The 19706-nt window shown below is 35.3% G+C and overlaps 2 protein-coding genes across 3 annotated transcripts; both read right to left on the bottom strand.

Annotated features, from left to right (window-relative positions):
- Positions 1-21: 21 nt before the first annotated feature.
- On the bottom strand, positions 22-6407 carry LOC127446162 (ubiquitin-conjugating enzyme E2 C-like). 2 transcript variants are annotated; one of them, XM_051706861.1, is made up of 7 exons: positions 6310-6407; positions 5612-5730; positions 1020-1047; positions 837-923; positions 509-713; positions 306-365; positions 22-183 (listed from the first exon to the last, which is right to left on the bottom strand). In XM_051706861.1, exons 2-7 carry the CDS (start codon positions 5710-5712, stop codon positions 146-148), a joined length of 519 nt encoding a protein of 172 aa, XP_051562821.1. In that variant the 5' UTR covers positions 5713-5730; positions 6310-6407; the 3' UTR covers positions 22-145. The 2 variants fall into 2 exon arrangements, with proteins under 2 accessions (XP_051562821.1, XP_051562822.1); XM_051706862.1 differs by having other exon boundaries at positions 6342-6361.
- Positions 6408-6587: 180 nt separating this feature from the next.
- Positions 6588-18350, bottom strand: LOC127446024 (deoxynucleotidyltransferase terminal-interacting protein 1-like). Its single transcript, XM_051706630.1, has 13 exons — positions 18000-18350; positions 14826-14896; positions 12527-12623; positions 12335-12433; positions 12185-12253; positions 12016-12072; positions 10050-10111; positions 9927-9972; positions 9768-9826; positions 8368-8428; positions 8216-8287; positions 7745-7800; positions 6588-7639 (listed from the first exon to the last, which is right to left on the bottom strand). Exons 1-13 carry the CDS (start codon positions 18072-18074, stop codon positions 7522-7524), a joined length of 942 nt encoding a protein of 313 aa, XP_051562590.1. The 5' UTR covers positions 18075-18350; the 3' UTR covers positions 6588-7521.
- Positions 18351-19706: the final 1356 nt, after the last annotated feature.

The following is a 19706-nucleotide window of genomic DNA, read 5'->3' as shown; positions in this document are numbered from 1 at the left end:
ACAAGCCTAATTTTTAATCAGCATTTTATTCAGGCAAGTTTAGTATAACACAGAAATAATGTACATACACAGACCCATTATCAAATTTACATTATGAACAAGAAAAGACATAAAACAACAGGCAGAAGAAGTTTAATCTTTATGGTTAATTCTTATAGGTTGCACGCAAATGGGCTTTGAAGGCTGGAAAGAAAGCAAATTTAAAATGCATTAGTTTTTCGCACAACTCTGAGACCAAACAAGGAATCAATAAGAAAATTAAGTAACAAAATGGTGCATTTTCAAGAAATGGCAAGACTACAAACCTTGCTGGTCATCCCATAGTTCAGCAGCTGCAGTGTTCAGTGGACTATCATTGTTGGGTTCTAAAACAAGGAATCATGATAACCACCATTCCAGACAAAGAAACAAAATTTACACCATCAGATCACGGATCAAAAAACAGACATCTTGTTTTACATACTAAGAGAATGTAGTTCACCTTTGAAAAGTCACAACCACAGCTTACCTCCTAATAAACTCTGAATAGACAGTAGTATGGAGCGGACGTCATACAGAGCGGACCATTTGTCCTTCAAAATGTCTAAGCAGATGAAACCATTCTCATCAACATTTGGGTGGAAACAAGGAGTGATGAATTTCACCCGGGGGGCGTTGTAGGGGTACCCGCTAGGAAACTCCAAAGAAAGTTTGTACCTCAAACCTTCATAAACCTAAAAAAAAAAAAAAAAAAAAAAAAAAGAGGTGTGGAAAAGGTAGATTTGAGCAGGATTTACCATTTGCATATAAGGATCACCTATCCTGATATCAAAAACAACTGTTGCTGCAACTCTTACCGTTGCCTTAGCGCCATCTATTGTACCAATCCATTTGAAAAGATTGTCAGACTCTGGAAATGCTGAAATCCCCTTGTCTCCTGACATCTGCATTGTAACAAAGCATTTGAGTCAACAATGTTGCGCTAAAGATCAAGACTAAAGTCAAAACATCACAGTTCCATCCGTATATAAAGAGCTTACCATTAGCGTCATCAGCTCTTGTTGAAGCCTATGGAGGAAAAGAGATGCATGGAAAATGAATGTATAGTCAAAAGAAACAGTGAAATCAAAACTATTGGAAAGAAACAAATATTTCCCATAACTGTTTAAAATTCCCAGATTAACTATTCAAAGTCCTGAAACAGAGAAACTAGAACCAATTCTAAAAAGGATCCAAATTTGTTTATCACTCAAAAGTAAACAGAAATGTCCTGGGAAAAAAATAAAAAAAATGCATGATACAATTTATTAATGGTGATTAATATCATCATGATATATAATCCTTGATATCTGAAACTCAAAAGGCTTGTCTTAATATATTTTAATTATTTAGCTTCCAATCTTGAATTTCTTTGCTTGTCATGCCTGTATTAATGTACTCTGGGTTTTTCCTTTTTTTTTTTTTTTTACCTTGCATTGTTTTGTTCATGTAGAATAAAAGTGGAATCTTTTAGGATTCCATTTAAAGGGATAGTTCAGAAACGATTCATGTTGTTCCAAACAACTTTGGAATAGAAGTCGACTGATAGTGGATTCTGGCGATACTGATAACTATTGTGTTGGAAAAGAAGCAATATGACAAGTGTGGGTAAGAAACAGATCAATATTTAAGTCCTCTTTAACTATAAATCTCCACATTCTCATTCTTTCACATTTTAAAGTGAAAGTGGAGATTTATAGTAAAAAAAAAAAAAAAAAGACATAAATATTGATCTGTTTCTTACCTACACCTAGTGTTTGGTATCATTGTAAAGAAAACTTTTCACATTTTGTAATGATATAGATTATGATACATTCTGAGACTCTCAGCCCAAGAAACTGCTGAAAAAAAAAAAATCAAAAGAAATTGAGCCAAAAATGTGCTTTTTTTTTTTTTTCTTATTTTTTCTATAATACTTTTATATCTATATTTACTTACTTTTCTGATTTGACATTATATATGTCTGGGCATAAATAAAGTGGCTTTTGTTTTGTTCCCAATCATATCAACTGTAACTGAGAAAACTTGTGTTGATACGACAAAGCAATCAAAAGTTATAGTATTACAAAAATAATTTATTCTAGTGTACAAAAACGTCTCCACGTGCCCAAAAGCCTCTCCAAACAGCTAAAACATAATAATTGTACATAAGAATTGATTACACATGCAAACACAACAATGACTAAAGGTTTGCATAGCATGCAGACATGATTTTAGTAATGATATTTCACAGAATAAGTGCATTTAGACTCAGAGTCTGCGTAAGTTACCTACTTTCCATCCACTTTTCGCGCTGTTTTGTTACTGGCAAAATGAAAATGCGTAACAAAAATGTTTGCGAAATTTGCCGTCTTCTGACCGTTTCCATTCAAATGGCCTTTTATTGATAAAAATGGTAAGTGAGATGTCATGCTTAAAAAAAAAAAAAAAAAAAAAAAAGGTCGCATAAGTTTTGGTTTATCGCAAAAGAAATCCGCCCTTAAGCTGTTTCCATACAGAAATGGGTGTATATCGCTAATTGTGTACCTTTCGCCTCCCATATGTCCCTAATTTCCCCCCCGAAGTTTTGGTAACCTGCACCAAGTAATGGGGGAAACTTTCGGTCTTAGTACAAGGACCATACATTGATGTGTATATGCTGTGTGCACATACATTTTTCTTTAATAGCTGCGGTGTAATATCAGGGTTTACATATGATACATTCAATAGGCTATTTTGAACAAACATCTAAAACAACGCCATCACTTCATTATGTCCCGCAACTTAATGACCAAATGAACTTGATTGTCATCTAAAATGTATTTTAGTGTCATAATGCAATTTACATTTTGTGAAGAAGCTCAGCAAATGCGATCCGAGGTAAAGAGGGTTAGATTTAAAACATTTAAAAGTTTTAAAATGTTCAAAAGCTCATTTTCTGAAAGTGAACTCAGCATTGGACAAATAGTTCTGATTTATTCAAGTTAATTGAATAAGTAAAAGGCAATTATATAGGCCTAACAATATAATTTTCTCATTTGGTAATTGTTATTTTTTTTTAATACTTTTATATGTTTGGTAATTTAATTTAATACAGGGAATTTTGCCTGCATTTTTTCAAAAGTAAGCCAAACATTTTTATAGAATTGGCCTGTTAGTGTTCCAAACAAGCACACTGAAGCTTTTCTCCTAATATTTATTTACTAGTGCATTTATTTTTAATTTAAAACATATGTTTTTTGTTTTGTGGGCTAATTCCATGACTGCCGTCTTTTATTTTGAACGTTGTGGAAAAGTTTAATAAATAAACGGATGGCTACCGCGATTAAATTAATCGCATAGAGACCATTCATTTGTTCTCCTTGTACTTATCGATGACAGGTGCATGATACGAGATATATGTGTGTGTTGGCACTCCTGGAAGTGTCATGTCGCGGATGTGTTTGCAGCATCGGATCTGTGCAGGTATGCCATTAAGACCAATCCATAACAGCTGGAGTAATGCTTCACGTACAATAAACTGGCTTTCAAGGATGTATACCTTGTCGTCATGATTATAACACAAGCTAAAGATTGGGGTAAATTCTGTCATGTGACACTATTTTTGCGTTAATGCCAATTTTTGGTTTCCAAACCATTTATTATTTTGCAACATCTGAAGTATCGACATAGAGTTTATGTGCTAGAGTTAAATGGAAAATGTTGTCTACACTTGTGACATTTTAGCAGTAATTTGTGTTGCCATCAGCTATATCGGTATACTTTTTATCATAGCGAGTCTGTCTCATTTACTTGACGCCATCTCCTGGTGGCCATTTGTAACATTGTGCTTCATTTGGATTATTTAATGATCTATGCATCCTATTTTATGTTCGGTTTATTTTTCGTGAAATTATAAGTGAAAACAGGGCATATTATTATAAGCATATATAAGTAACACCAACATAAATTTCAAAGACATACTTTGCTATTACTCGCTATATTTTTGTCTGCGAGTAAAACAAATAGACTGGTTGTATTCTACTCTTTGAGAGTATACTAGCTTTCCAACAACATATGACACATGGCTATTTGATGAGTTTGATGTTTTTACTGATTGCAATAGCATGTACAGTGAAATATTTTTCATAAATTATCAAAGCGGAACACGTCTAATTCGTCTGCAAATTCAAAGCACTAATTCAGTTTTGGTCATAATGACTACATGCATTGGAAAGTAGAGTTTCTAAGCTTTAAAACGATACCCATTTTGTGTTGGTCATGGTCAAGATTGTAGTTATTAATATTTTGACAATTATTTTGCTTGTGTGCCTGCTGGCGAGCACATTCAAGCTTAAGGTTTAATCCACTAGAGTCCTATGGATTACTTTGTGATTTTTGAAGCTTCAAAGTTCTGGTCACCATTCACTTGCATTGTAAGGACCAACAGAGCAGAGATATTCTACTAAAACTCTTCACAAAATGTCAAACATCTGGGATGGCAGGAGGGTGAGTAAATGATGAGACTTTTCATTTTTGGGGGAACTATCACTTTAAGTGCAGGCCACAGAGGAACAGGGAGGAATAGAAAAAATTAAAAAAACTTTTTAAAAACCTATCGGCAACTATCGGCATAGATTTTTTGCAGATAACAACTATCTGCATTGATTGATCGGTAAAACCGATATATCGGTCTTGTTCTAAACCTACAGAGGTACGGTGTATTTTTTTTGTGTGTGTGTTCCATACAATGAACCTGAATGGTGACTGAGTCTGACAGTCCCTAACATCTCCTTATTAGAGGTAGACCGATATATTGGTTTTACAGATTAATCGGTGCATATAGTTGCTTTTTGGAACTATTGGTTATCGGCAAAAATCTACGCTGATTGTTGTCGATAGTTTTTTTGCATTGCATTGCTCATCAATAGCCCTCAACTGGTGAAATATACAATATGTGTGTTTATATAAATAATATATATATATTAAAAAAATAAAAAACCTCTTCACCTGGTGAATATGCAAGCTAAAAAAAGCTTCATTTGGGAAGTACTTACATATAGAACATTGTAACGTAGGCAAGTCTCTCATTTCAAAATAAGAGTACTCATTGTATTTCGGTCTTGGTTATAGTTAAAAGTCCTGCGTTATACCGCAAATCTTTATTTTTCTAGTTGTTACTGGGATTCTGGTTGCACAAACTGCTTTGTGGCGTTTATCCATTTTGGAGCCTCAATATCTGTGCCCTTCATAGTAAGGAAAGGCTACAAAATCTATCATTCTATAAATCAATTAAAAAAAAAAAAACTATCGGTTACTGGCCTTTTGAACTACCGTAGTTATCGGTATCGGCGAAATGTCAATTTCTACTCCTTAGGTGTTCCATTCAGACAGAACACCTTTCACTATTAGATTTTATTCCAATGCAACAGAAAGTCCTGATTCAGGCCAACACAATAGCCAATAAAAAACTGATTTTATTTTGTATCCATTAGGATCTTATTTGATCCCAATTGGACTGGTTGCATTTATGATTCCAATATAAATCCTATACACATTCCTTACTGAGAATGGGGCAGATGTATGCGTATAAATGCTTAAAGTGCATTTGAAGGGAATATTTGGAGGATCAGACCTTTTTGAAACGGATCCTTTGGGCATACTTCCGCTTGTCTCGCTTCCTTTGAGCATTGCTGCTGAAGAGGATGCTGCAGGATCCATATTCTGGGAGGCCATCGTGTCAGATCTGTGGTACTTTGACAGATGCAGAAATAAAGGATGTTTAAAAATATGCAAACACACTTGATTTACATCAAGATAAAACACTGCATTGTATTCTTTTTATATTAACGAACCATGCTCCATGTCCATCTGGTTAAGCTAACTAGTCAGTTAAAATCCCGAGACTCGAGCGACTCGTTTTATTGATTAATGATTTACAGAACTAACCAGACAGAAATAGACAGATTTCGTGCTATAAAGTGAGGGTAACTGATGTGTCAATCAAAACATTTGGATGCAGTGCAAATGATAACAGGCCTATTTAAAAGCATACATTGCTAACCTGGACAAAACTAGATAGTTAAAGAGATTAGATGGCCAGGAATGCACATCTATGCCATCTACAGATGACATTTAATCTACGACAACATATCAAAACTAGTCAGCCGACGAACTGAGTTAGCGAATGCGCTAACAATCGTATCTTTTAAACGTACATAAACAAATGAATCAAGTCAAATCACTTACAATTCATTGAAATAATAATATGTTAACAAACAATGTTTAAATATATATTTTAAACACCATTATTTGAAGTGATATGCATATTACCGGTTGTGTTTAATGCAGTCTTCAACACTTACTGATTACTGAAAGAATGTTTTAAATCAAAGCCCGCCCCCGTTTAAACTTACGTTCCCAAACCGAATTCACCGCCTACTTACCCTTCCAACCAATCACAAGCACAGATTACGAAGACAGCTATAGCATAGCAGCCAATGAGAACTGACGCATGATACAAACACTTTGATTTGATTGGTCGATAAAACCGGATAGGCGTGTCTATAACCGTTGACTAATTTCAGTCAACGCCACACGTCTTCTGTAGGTTTTAGTAGTTTTTTTTTTTTTTTTATATAGAGGAAATCAATGAGTAATAGTCATTTAAAAACACGATGTTCCAGAAAACCGTCTAATGGTAAATGCATCTACAGCCACTGACAAAAATGCAATATTTTCAATGATATAACAGTCAGTGAGTGAGTGTAACAGCCATGGAATTTATTTAGAAAATATAATTTAAAATAGATTTATGTTCAAATGTATCTTTTTTTTTTTTTTTCTTTACATTTATGACAAATGATAACATACTGTATGGTTAAAAAAAAAAAAAAAAGAAAAAAGAAACGGTGCGTTGTATAGCTCTGCTGCTTGAGGAAGTAGCTTTATCATTTTTTTTTTTTTTTTTTTTTTAGAACAAAGCAGAATACATTTCAGAAAAGAGAAATTACAGAAGAAAACAAAAAAAAAAACAATTATGACTAAATAAATTCCCTTTTAAAGCAGACATGGCTAACAAAATTCATATTTTGCAATTCAAGTCATCCTGGCTACACAGTATCATATGCACTTAAAAAATTAAGGAAAACAACAATATGGTAAATTCTAAAGGAAAAAAAAACAAAAAATTTCTAATAACCACAGCAGACAAAAAGTAATTCAGGCTCTATCTGTGCCTCATTAGATATTCAAGTCTTTTAAATTCATGACACAAAAAAAGCACACTTATGTTTGACCAAGAAAACAGGAATTCAAATTGTTTACCACTTTGGACCATGTGAATACAAGTTTATGACGTAAAATTTGGATTGGAGTATTTAAACCTCCAACACAACCATTTCTGGACAGTTTGATCATAATGCTGCCTGGGTCTAATGTGAAGATCGCATTCAGCATATAAAAACAAATAAACAACAAACAGTTACAATTATCTTAAGCAGATAACAGTCAAGGGGTCCAATGACTTTCCAGACGAGGTCGGCATCAAACGGCGAGGTCATTTTCCGATTTCTGCGATTCCATTGTCTTCTGCATCTTCTCCACCATCCATATGGGCACTAGAAATGGTTTCAGTTCATCCAGCTTCAAGTCAGGACAGTCCCTAGAATTTAGAGACAACAATAATGATGTATGCATGCTTTACCATTATGGCTCATTTATTTATCTTGCATGTGGTTTGATTTAGTAAGAAAATGTGTTTATTAACTTGTAGTCTTCACTTCGGGCAAGATCTTGAATATCTTCTTCTATAAGCAGATAAGCCTGACAGGGGGGAAAAAAGAAGAATCTTTATTTATCGCCCAGTAGAATATTATGGGTTTTCATAGCTTTCACTATCTCTTTAATAAAAATACTGTGGAAAAACACATGCTTAAGGCCGAAACATACTCTACACAAGTACGTAAATGCAGATGCGTGCACTTCCAACGCGTGGTCCAGTTGAACATGTTTAACGTGGGTTCTTGCGTTACCGTGGCGGAAACCAACTTTGGTACTCAAGGAGGTGATAGAGTTACCGTCACTAATCTCGTCAGACCGCCCCTTGTGGCAACATTGAGAATGCAACGCCTGTTATGAATTGCGGTCTCACATTTCAGAATGCAACAACGCATGAAATCGAGCTTGCGTTGCAAGACACGTCTTGCGTAGAGTATGTTTCGGCACTTAGTTTCCTCACCATCTTTCCGCCTGTGGCTCTCATGTGCTGTCTCTCTGAAAGCCAGTGTTTGTCCTGAGCATCAGCTGCATACTGAGACATAAAAATATATCACTATTACCACCCCATGAACACAGAAACAGCATAATTAGCACTTGGATGGCGAAACATACCTTAAAGAGCTCTGCATGTTTGATATAGATTCTTCCTCTTGTACCGCCCATTCCCAAAGCCCTGAAATGATATCCACTACCAGTATTAACTGAACGAATAGCAAAAACGAATGGTGCATTCAAGTCATTATGGGAAGTTTGTACTTATAATGTCGGAAATCGTAAATACGATATGATATCCGTTCAAGTTCGGAAACCCATTCGGAAAGAATGGACCCCATTTTGACTTTTTATTAGCACCAATGCAACAAAATGAAGAGCAAAGCCATGCATTAGGTGTGTAGTTAATGCTTTATCTCAATATTTTATTGTGCGGCCACATTAAGGCCACGTCCACACTAATAAATTTTCGTTTGAAAAACGCCTCTTTTTCTCTATGTTTTGGCCTTCCGTTCACACTGAGGCGGCGTTTTTGACAGCAAAAACAGTGCTCTTCGAAAACGCTCTCCTAACTGGAAACATTTGAAAATACCGTCTTTACGTTGTACTGTGGACAGGGAAAACTGAGATATTCAAAAACGATTACGTTTTTGTTGTCGTGTGATCCATTCAAACCAAAACAATCAGGATGGCGGCCCATGTTGTAGCAGTGTTATTGTGCATGTTATCCGCTTTGATAGCGTTGTTGTAAATGTTACTTTGTACAACCTTCACATTGCATTCCTGCAAAGGCGAGGGGAAGTTAACTCGCAATTGCTGTCCAGTGACGGAACACGCAGGCAACTGTATTTCAGATCATACATGGAATGCCGATTTTTCGCATGCACAGTAAGGGGATTAAAGAGTTTTCATGTTTTAGTGTGGACGAGCACCTTTTGCAAACGCTTGAAAACGGCAGTGTGGGCAGTGTTTCGAAAACGAAAATGCTGTTTTCATATGTATCCAGATAAATGTGGACGTAACCTTAATTATTTGTTGCAACCCTTGTCGCTGCATTAACCAGCTAAATGACTCTTCTGGTAGGTTTTATCGTTATTCTTATTAACAGTACAAAAAATGCATACAAACTAAACTGCACAGTCAAAATTCTCTAGTAAAACAAAATTATTACCAATAATAATTTGCTTCCGCTGTGATTATTAAACTGACACACCCCCAACTCGGAAAGTCGGGACTCGAAATTGCTACTTTGTAGTGGCGTTCGTGCACGCTCAACTTCTAAATAAGATCATTCCGACATGACGTGATCGCACCAATAAAACGAAACTTTAAATCAACCGTTGTTTAAAGGTGCAACAAGATAAAGTGAGTAGAGTCATGCAAGTTTACGCCATTGTACACATATTTTTAAAAAATAGTTTCCATTTCTTGCACATATAAAAATGCGCAAAAAAGTACTTTGTGCACCTTGATAATGGTCTTTTCATTTATTGTGAAAATGACTGACAGCAATTACTTACTTATTTGCCCTGGATCCTAGAACAAATGTGCTGTTCTCTGTCAACCTAGATGGGTCCCACTATACACACATTAACAGACATATTAAAAGGCAAAATCCATAAAACCATCATGTCGAAACTTCAGTATTAATAAATAAGTCAAAGGCACATGATCATTACCTTGGGACCTTCTCGCTTTATTGGCTCCAATGTTTTAGGTTTAGCTCTGCAGAAAAAAGGTTTTGCAAATTTCAAAACCTTAAAACTAGAATCTTAAATATGTGGAAACGCAAGAAAACTTACGGAGTGCTGTACGGGACCGCTCTGTCATATGATACAACTTGAGCAGGGGGGCGACCCTTTCTCTAGAAACAGATGATGTCGTATTTATATATTTCTTCTTTTCTTCTTTTTCTTCTCCCCAATTTGGAATGCCCAATTCGCTCTAAGTCCTCATGGTGGCATAGTGACTCACCTCAATCCGGGTGGCGGAGGGCGAATCTCAGTTGCCTCTGTGTCTGAGACCGTCAATCTGCGCATCTTATCACATGGCTTGTTGAGCGCGTTACCGTGGAGACCTAGCGCATGTAGAGGCTTCACCCTATTCTCCACGGCATCCACGCACAACTCACCACGCGCCCCACCGAGAGCGAGAACCACATTATAGCGACCACGAGGAAGTTAACCCAACATGACTATACCAACCCTACCAACCGGGCCAATCGGTTGCTTAGGAAGCCTGACTGGAGTTACTCAGCACGCCCTGGATTCGAACTTGCGACTCCAGGTGTGGTAGTCAGCGTCTTTACTTGCTGAGCTACCTAGGCCCCCGTATTTATATATTTATTCAAGTATTTGTTAATTTCTATGTATGAGGCCTCATTTTAAGGAGTAGAAACCTGGTAAATACATCTCTTTTAAGATAATTACAGTAATGTGGAAAGCAAATATTGTGATTTTAAAGGAATGTCCTGGGTTCGATAAATAATCCACAGCTTTAGTAGCATAATATTGATTACCACAAAAAAAAAAAAAAGAACTTTGACTCCTCCCGATTACAGTAAGACACTTACAATGGAAGTCACTGGGGCCAGTCCATAAACATTAAAATACATAGTATAGCCACATGATGTAAACACTATACATGTTAAAATGAGTTTAGTATGATACAATTGCTTACTAACCTGATCTGTGTAAAGTTATATCCAGAATTAAAGAATTTACCCACACTACCTCATCATGACAAAACTAAATGTAATATCGGTTCTAACTTTACTCTGATAAGGTAAGCAATTTTATCACACTAAAATCATGTTAACATGTATAATGTTTACATTGTGTGGCTATTCTTTTGAAACTGTATTTTAGTGTTTGTGGACTGGCCCCATTGACTTCCATTGTAAGTGCCTCACTAACAGGTGAGTTTTTTTAAAATAAGAGTCTAGTTGAAATGATTTTTTTGTGGTAATCAACATTATGCCACAAAATGCTGTTGGTTGAGTTTAACTTGTATTGAATACAAAACATTCCTTTTATATGCTAAATTTTTAGGGCCTGGGTAGCTCAGCGAGTATTGATGCTGACTACCACCCCTGGAGTCATGAGTTCGAATCCAGGGTGTGCTGAGTGACTCCAGCCATGTCTCCTAAGCAAACAAATTGGCCCGGTTGCTAGGGAGGATAGAGTCACATGGGGTAACCTCCTTGTGGTCGCGATTAGTGGTTCTCGCTCTCAATGGGGCGTGGTGAGTTGTGCATGGATCGCGGAGAGTAGCATGAGCCTCCACATGCTGCGAGTCTCCGCGGTGTCGTGCACAACAAGCCACGTGATAAGATGCACGGATTGACGGTCTCAGAAGTGGAGGCAACTGAGACTTGTCCTCCACCACCCGGATTGAGGTGAGTAACAGCGCCGCCACGAGGACCTACTAAGTAGTGGAAATTGGGCATTCCAAACTGGAAGAAAAGGAAAAAATAAATAAATAATCAAAAAAAAATATCATAAAATACAAAATATGCACAATTTTTGCAACATCTACTTGTTAAAATGACAAAGGTCAACTTTTTGAGTTTTGTACCAGATATATCAAACTATTTTAATGTACAAAATGTACATTCAAATAGTATATTCAGATTACTGCATGTTCAAATTGGCAGTGTTGATCCTTAATATAAAACAATGACCCCCATGTCATGATATATTATCTATTACATACACATCTAAACATTGATATTTTATAGCATTCAGGATCAAACAGTTCGCAAGTCACCTTTTTAGGTACGGGACTGTCTCTCTGGCCAGAGTTGTCATCTGGCTGTCGTGAACGCTGTGAAAAAGAAAAAAACTATTAGTACTGCAATAATATAGAGTAGAACACAAAAAACATCTCTTACCAGATATATTTGTAGTTTTTCAGACAAACACTGAATAAAATGTACCTTCACTGTGGGGTCATTACTACTAGGTTTGTGAGCAGTTTTCTCAGTATCAGGAAAAAGCTGCTTTGCCTGAAATAGAAGTTTTTAAAATCGCTTAATTTGCCACACATTTTCAGTGTACTTATTTGTATAAACCATATTGTGTTTTACATGTTCCAGGCAGTTTCGGCAAGCATCTCTGATCAGCTGATCTGGCTGGACGTCCCCGCCAACGTTCTCTTTCACATTGCTGGCTGCCTTCTCAAAAAACTGAGCCACAAACAGATGAAAAAAATCGATCTTCAGACAAGATCAGAGCAAATTAACCACAGTTACAGGTATTAAATGTGATCTTTCACTCACCTTCATATATTTTCTGAACACCGCAAGGATGTCTTCATTGAAGCTGGGCTGCAGTACCGACCGCAAAAGATCCATGGAAATGACAGGATCTGTATAACTACAAACAACGACAGTGACAGCATATTAAACACCACATAAAATCAGAATAGCCGTTCTGTGTCTTTAAGGTGAACTTCTGAAAGTTGACATAATAAACTTTAAACAAATATATGCACATATGTTGTGTGTGTGTATATACATATATATATATATATATATATATATATATATATATATATATATATACATATATATATATATATATATATATATATATATATACACACATATATATATATATATATATATATACACATATATATATATATATATATATATATATACATATATATATATATATATATATATATATACACATACACATATACATATATATATATATATATATATATATATATATATATATACATACACATATATATATATATACACATATATATATATATATATATGCACACACACACACACACACACACACACACAGTTGTGCTCAAAAGTTTGCATACCCTGGCAGAAATTGTGAAATTTTGGCATTGATTTTGAAAATATAACTGATCATGCAAAAAGTATTTTATTTAAGGATAGTGATCATATGAAGCCATTTATTATCACATAGTTGTTTGGCTCCTTTTTAAATCATAATGATAACAGAAATCACCCAAATGGCCCTGATCAAAAGTTTACACACCCTTGAATGTTTGGCCTTGTTACAGACACACAAGGTGACACACACAGGTTTAAATGGCAATTAAAGGTTAATTTCCCACACCTGTGGCTTTTTAAATTGCAATTAGTGTCTGTGTATAAATAGTCAATGAGTTTGTTAGCTCTCACATGGATGCACTGAGCAGTCTAGATACTGAGCCATGGGGAGCAGAAAAGAACTGTCAAAAGACCTGCGTAACAAGGTAATGGAACTTTATAAAGATGGAAAAGGATATAAAAAGATATCCAAAGCCTTGAAAATGCCAGTCAGTACTGTTCAATCACTTATTAAGAAGTGGAAAATTCAGGGATCTCTTGATACCAAGCCAAGGTCAGGTAGACCAAGAAAGATTTCAGCCACAACTGCCAGAAGAATTGTTCGGGATACAAAGAAAAACCCACAGGTAACCTCAGGAGAAATACAGTCTGCTCTGGAAAAAGACGGTGTGGTTGTTTCAAGGAGCACAATACGACGATAATTGAACAAAAATGAGCTGCATGGTCGAGTTGCCAGAAAGAAGCCTTTATGCGCCAATGCCACAAAAAAGCCCAGTTACAATATGCCCGACAACACCTTGACACGCCTCACAAATCTGGCACTGTAATTTGGAGTGATGAGACCAAAATAGAGCTTTATGGTCACAACCATAAGCGCTATGTTTGGAGAGGGGTCAACAAGGTCTATAGTGAAAAGAATACCATCCCCACTGTGAAGCATGGTGGTGGCTCACTGATGTTTTGGGGGTGTGTGAGCTCTAAAGGCACGGGGAATCTTGTGAAAATTGATGGCAAGATGAATGCAGCATGTTATCAGTAAATACTGGCAGACAATTTGCATTCTTCTGTACGAAAGCTGCGCATGGGACGCTCTTGGACTTTCCAGCATGACAATGACCCTAAGCACAAGGCCAAGTTGACCCTCCAGTGGTTACAGCAGAAAAAGGTGAAGGTTCTGGGGTGGCCATCACAGTCTCCTGACCTTAATATCATTGAGCCACTCTGGGGAGATCTCAAACCTGCGGTTCATGCAAGACGACCAAAGACTTTGCATGACCTGGAGGCATTTTGCCAAGATGAATGGGCAGCTATACCACCTGCAAGAATTTGGGGCCTCATAAACAACTATTACAAAAGAGTGCACGCTGTCATTGATGCTAAAGGGGGCAATACACAGTATTAAGAACTAAGGGTATGCAGACTTTTAAACAGGGGTCATTTCATTTTTTTCTTTGTTGCCATGTTTTGTTTTATGATTGTGCCATTCTGTTATAACCTACAGTTGAATATGAATCCCATAAGAAATAAAAGAAATGTGTTTTGCCTGCTCACTCATGTTTTCTTTAAAAATGGTACATATATTACCAATTATCCAACAGTAACTTTTGAGCACAACTGTATGTATATATATTTTATTTTTTTTCCCCATACATCATATTAAATGCAAATATTTTTTAATGCAAGTACATCGTAGTTAAAAACACCTAATTCAAAATTATAAATTTGTCCTGCTTGAAAAACACACGTGTGGACTTACCTGACAGTCATCTGTGAGCGTCGTCCCCTGCGATGCACATGTCTGTGTTTGATCATAATGTTCCAGGGATTCTGTCATTCAGAGAAACAATACATTTTCACAGTTCACATACAATTACATTTTCATGCTCTTGTTTGGAAGGCCACAAAAAGACGCAACAACCAGGAAGTGGATTTCATCAACCAACAGCTGCATTCTTGCACAGCATATTAATGTTAGAATGGTTTGACAGCTATTGAAACAATTTAGAAAAGAAATAAAAGATATCAGCATTATTATTTACAAACAAAATCTAAATAATGATATGAATATGCATTATTGAGGTTATGACGTATTCAGCAAATACTCATTTTAAAATATCAGTAACATAATTATTACTGTCAATTTTACTTTATTACAATCAGCAAAGATTTTACATAAAAAAACGAGTGCATGCATTTTGAAAATGCTTAGAAATATTTCTCCAGCAAGAAATGTCCGGTAACGTCCAGCAGATTGCAGACAACAGCATTTTCTGCAAAATTTTGATTACGTTAAAGATGCACAGGCTTTAGAAAATGGCGTATCAAATTTGATGGCAGCGTTATAGGGTTAATATCTTTTACCTGATGGTCACACCACATGATGTTTAATAATACATTTTATAAATAATTTTCAAAAATGTATGATACATGTGTTTTAAACTATATTTTTAAAGGATTTCTTATTTTTATCATCTCAGATAACCTTATTTGTCAATGACCCATATGTATAATATATTGGTGCGCAAAAGAATATTTAAAACGTTTATTTATTATTCTAGTGCAAAACAATTATCTATCTTTACAACAGTATATTTTAATGTTTTGATGGTTGTTATAAAAATAAAAAATATAAAACAATGCGCTACAGATTTATAATATCAAATCAGTTATTAGCCATAACATGTAGGCTCCGATAACAGTTATCAGCCTAAACATTCATGTCAACTTGATTTGGAAAGAAAAAGAAAAATATATTTATATAATATTTACATATACAGCTCTGGAATAAATTAAGAGTCCACTGCAAAACTATCAGTTTCTCTAGATTTACTATTTATAGGTATGTGTTTGAGTAAAATGAACATTTTTGTTTTATTCTATAAAGTACTGACAACATTTCTCCCAAATTCCCAATAAGAATATTGTCATTTAGAGCATTTATTTGCAGGAAATGTCAACTGGTCAAAATAACAAAAAACATGCAGTGTTTTCAGACCTTGAATAATGCAAAGAAAACAAGTTCATATTCATTTATAAACAACACAATACTAATGTTTTAACTTAGGAAGAGTTCAGAAATCAATATTTGGTGGAATAATTCTGATTTTCAATCACAGCTTTCATGCATCTTGGCATGCTCTCTATCAGTCTTTCACATTGCTGTTGGGTGACATTATGCCACTCCTGGTGCAAAAATTCAAGCAGCTCAGCTTTGTCTGATGGCTTGTTTCCAGAGGTTTTCAATGGGGTTCAGGTCTGGAGATTGGGCTGGCCATGACAGGGTCTTGATCCGGTGGTCCTCCATCCACACCTTGATTGCCCTGTTTGTGTGGTATGGAGCATTGTCCTGCTGGAAAAACCAATCCTCAGAGTTGGGGAACATTGTCAGAGCAGAAGGAAGCAAGTTTTCTTCCAGGATAATCTTGTATGTGGCTTGATTCATGCGTCCTTCTCAAAGACGAATCTGCCCGATTCCAGCCTTGCTGAAGCCCCCTAGATCATCACCGATCCTCCACCAAATTTCACAGTGGGTGTGAGACACTGTGGCTTGTAGGCTTCTCCAGGTCTCCGTCTAACCATTAGATGACCAGGTGGAGGATCGGTGATGATCTGGGGGTGCCACAAGCCATCAAACAAAGCTGAGCTGCTTGAATTTTTGCACCAGGAGTGGCATAATGTCACCCAACAGCAATGTGAAAGACTGATAGAGAGCATACCAAGATGCATGAAAGCTGTGATTGAAAATCAGGGTTATTCCACCAAATATTGATTTCTGAACTCTTCCTAAGTTAAAACATTAGTATTGTGTTGTTTATAAATGAATATGAACTTGTTTTCTTTGCATTATCGAGGTCTGAAAACACTGCATGTTTTTTGTTATTTTGACCAGTTGTCATTTCCTGCAAATAAATGCTCTAAATGACAATATTTTTATTTGGAATTTGGGAGAAATGTTGTCAGAATAAAACAAAAATTTTCATTTTACTCAAACACATACCTATAAATAGTAAATCCAGAGAAACTGAGAATTTTGCAGTGGACTCTTCATTTATTCCAGAGCTGTATAATTAGCATGACACAAATGTAAATGAATGTCTTCATATAAAAAATATTGTGTCCAGACAGGATGATTTTCATTACTGTATTGCATCTAGTGCTGAAACTAATGATTATTTAGAGTAATCTTCGATTATTTCTTCGATTAATTGACTAAAAAGCCAAATTTTATTTCCATTATTTTATTTGAATTTTTTTTATAAACAAATGATTGTATGCTATAAATTGTGTATTAAAAAAGGGTCAAAACATAAATGACATATAAATGACATATATATATATATATATACACACACACACACACACACACATACATACTGTGGTTATTATATATGATTATAAATGTCACACTTAAAAAATGGAAGTATGCTAAACATAAGGGCAAGTACAAAAAAGGACTTTAAAGTCTGAACCTTTAAGAATTATGAACAAACTATATATTTTTTTTAATAATATTTTGAAAGTTTTTTATTATTATTCTATGTCAGATTTTCCTTACTGTAATGCGAAAAATAATGTTAATGATTTAGAAAGTATATATATATATATATATATATATATATATATATATATATATATATATATACTACACACACACACACACACACACACACACACACACACATCATGGTAGTATTTAATATAATAAAATTTTGTTTACACACATGATAATTTTTATTACTGTATTGCATCATTGAAAATAATGAGAATTACATACAATCTTAAAGGTAAAACATCCAGATACAGTACATTAATGAACATGGGAGGGTGGAAAATTGCTATGAAAATAAAATAAAAACTTGTAAAACATGTAAACAAATAAATACCATTTCTTCATACACCCAGTTAGTTGAGATGCACGAGTTTGACTCACCACTGACTGCACCTGCTGCTCATTGACATCCTGCTGCAGCCAATCTCTTCGTCCCTCACTCCTATGAGCACCCATCACTCACAATCAATATATTCTTAATGTAGATTTGATCAGAAGCTCCAGGGATTCCTGATGTTGATCGATCAGTGTTACAGAACACTGTCGCTGTGACAGACACTCTATGCAGTTAATCCAGATCAGTCCCTTGAACTTTTACTACACATCTGCAGAGTCAATAGTCAGTCCAACGGCACATTCTTCGATGCGGCCAAGTGGTTTAAAAAGTCACTGTTTGTGAAAGTACATGGATGAACTCGATGAACTGTTTGTCACTTCCTGAAGATTGCAATATTGCTTTGACGTAAGCAAGATTTCAGTCGCACTTTCTGTCGCGAATTTCAAAATAAAAGTCAGAGACTGACAGCACGCATGCGCACGTTTATTATGGGCGTGGCCACACGGCTGAGTCATTTGCACGAATCAAGCGGCCATCATTGTTGTGGCACTGAAGATGTCGCTCATGGATGTGCAGTTAACATATTCCTATGAGTTTTACACTCTACATGAATTTTTTTTTAAATTATTATTATTATTATTTGACATGGCTCACTATACTTGCCAGTAGTGTGGTACAGTGATTGTGGTAACACCATGGCACTGAATGATTTATTTATATATATATATATATATATATATATATTAGTCAGGCTAAATTAAAGGTATAATAAAAACTAACAATGTATACCTGTAATTTTAACTTTTTTCACATTACAGTTATGAGAATGATATTTATTTGCATTGCATTAGGCTACTAAATGTAATGAAAATAATGTTACAAAGCAAAAAGTCGTAATAGTCCTAAAATTGATTTTTCAGATTCACCAGGTAACACCTTGGTATTTTTGTTAGTGCCAATGTACAATCTTTTCAAAGCATTATGCAGTTGGACATTTTCATTATTGGAAATTCTGAACATTTATAATAACAAAAAAATAAAATAAAAAAGGGAATTATGTCTTGATCTCGGAATTGCGACCATATCAGAGATTATAATTCACAATTGAGATCATTTCTCGCAATTGTGACTATTTCTTGCAATTGAAATGTTATTTCTTACAGTTGTGACTTTATTTCTCGCAATTGAGACCATTTCTTGCAATTGCGATGTTATATGTGACTTCGCAGTTGTGACTATTTCTTGCAATTTTGACTTTCAATTACAAACTGTTATGTTATTTCTCATAATTGAGACTATTTCTAGCTATTGTGACTGTTACTTCGCAATTGAGACTATTTCTGGTAATTGAGACAATTTCTCGCTACTGTGACTTTATACGTTACTTTGCAATTGCTACGTTATTTCTTGCAATTCTGACTCTCTCATTGTGACTTTATAGCTCGCAATTGAGACGATTTCTCGCTATTGTGACTATATGTGACTGTCGCAATTGCGATGTTATTTCTTGCAATTGTTTTTATTTCTCGCTATTGTGACTTTATATATGATTTCGCAATTGTGACAATTTCTTGCAATTTTGACTTTCAATTACAAACTGTTACGTTATTTCTCATAATTGAGACTATTTCTAGCTATTGTGACTGTTATTTCACAATTGAGACTATTTTCTGGTAATTGAGACAATTTCTCACTACTGTGACTGTTACTTCGCAATTTCTACGTTATTTCTTGCAATTTTGACTCTCTCA

The sequence above is a fragment of the Myxocyprinus asiaticus genome, chromosome 9, assembly GCF_019703515.2.
Source record: "Myxocyprinus asiaticus isolate MX2 ecotype Aquarium Trade chromosome 9, UBuf_Myxa_2, whole genome shotgun sequence".
Classification (NCBI taxonomy): Eukaryota; Metazoa; Chordata; class Actinopteri; order Cypriniformes; family Catostomidae; genus Myxocyprinus; species Myxocyprinus asiaticus.
The sequence above is the reverse complement of the archived record's forward strand: the minus strand, read 5'-3'. Positions and strand labels throughout refer to the sequence as shown.

Excerpts from the sequence above, each read along its gene's own strand:
- LOC127446024 (XM_051706630.1), bottom strand. The coding sequence starts at position 18,074 with ATGGGTGCTCATAGGAGTGAGGGACGAAGAGATTGGCTGCAGCAGGAT. Across the intron at positions 14,897-17,999 it reads AGCAGCAGGTGCAGTCAGTG|AATCCCTGGAACATTATGAT; the intron begins GTGAGTCAAACT and ends TCTGAATGACAG. Across the intron at positions 7,640-7,744 it reads GCCCGAAGTGAAGACTACAA|GGACTGTCCTGACTTGAAGC; the intron begins GTTAATAAACAC and ends TCTAAATTCTAG.
- LOC127446162 (XM_051706861.1), bottom strand. The coding sequence starts at position 5,712 with ATGGCCTCCCAGAATATGGATCCTGCAGCATCCTCTTCAGCAGCAATG. Across the intron at positions 714-836 it reads TAGATGGCGCTAAGGCAACG|GTTTATGAAGGTTTGAGGTA; the intron begins GTAAGAGTTGCA and ends TTTTTTTTTTAG. Across the intron at positions 366-508 it reads TATTCAGAGTTTATTAGGAG|AACCCAACAATGATAGTCCA; the intron begins GTAAGCTGTGGT and ends TCCTTGTTTTAG.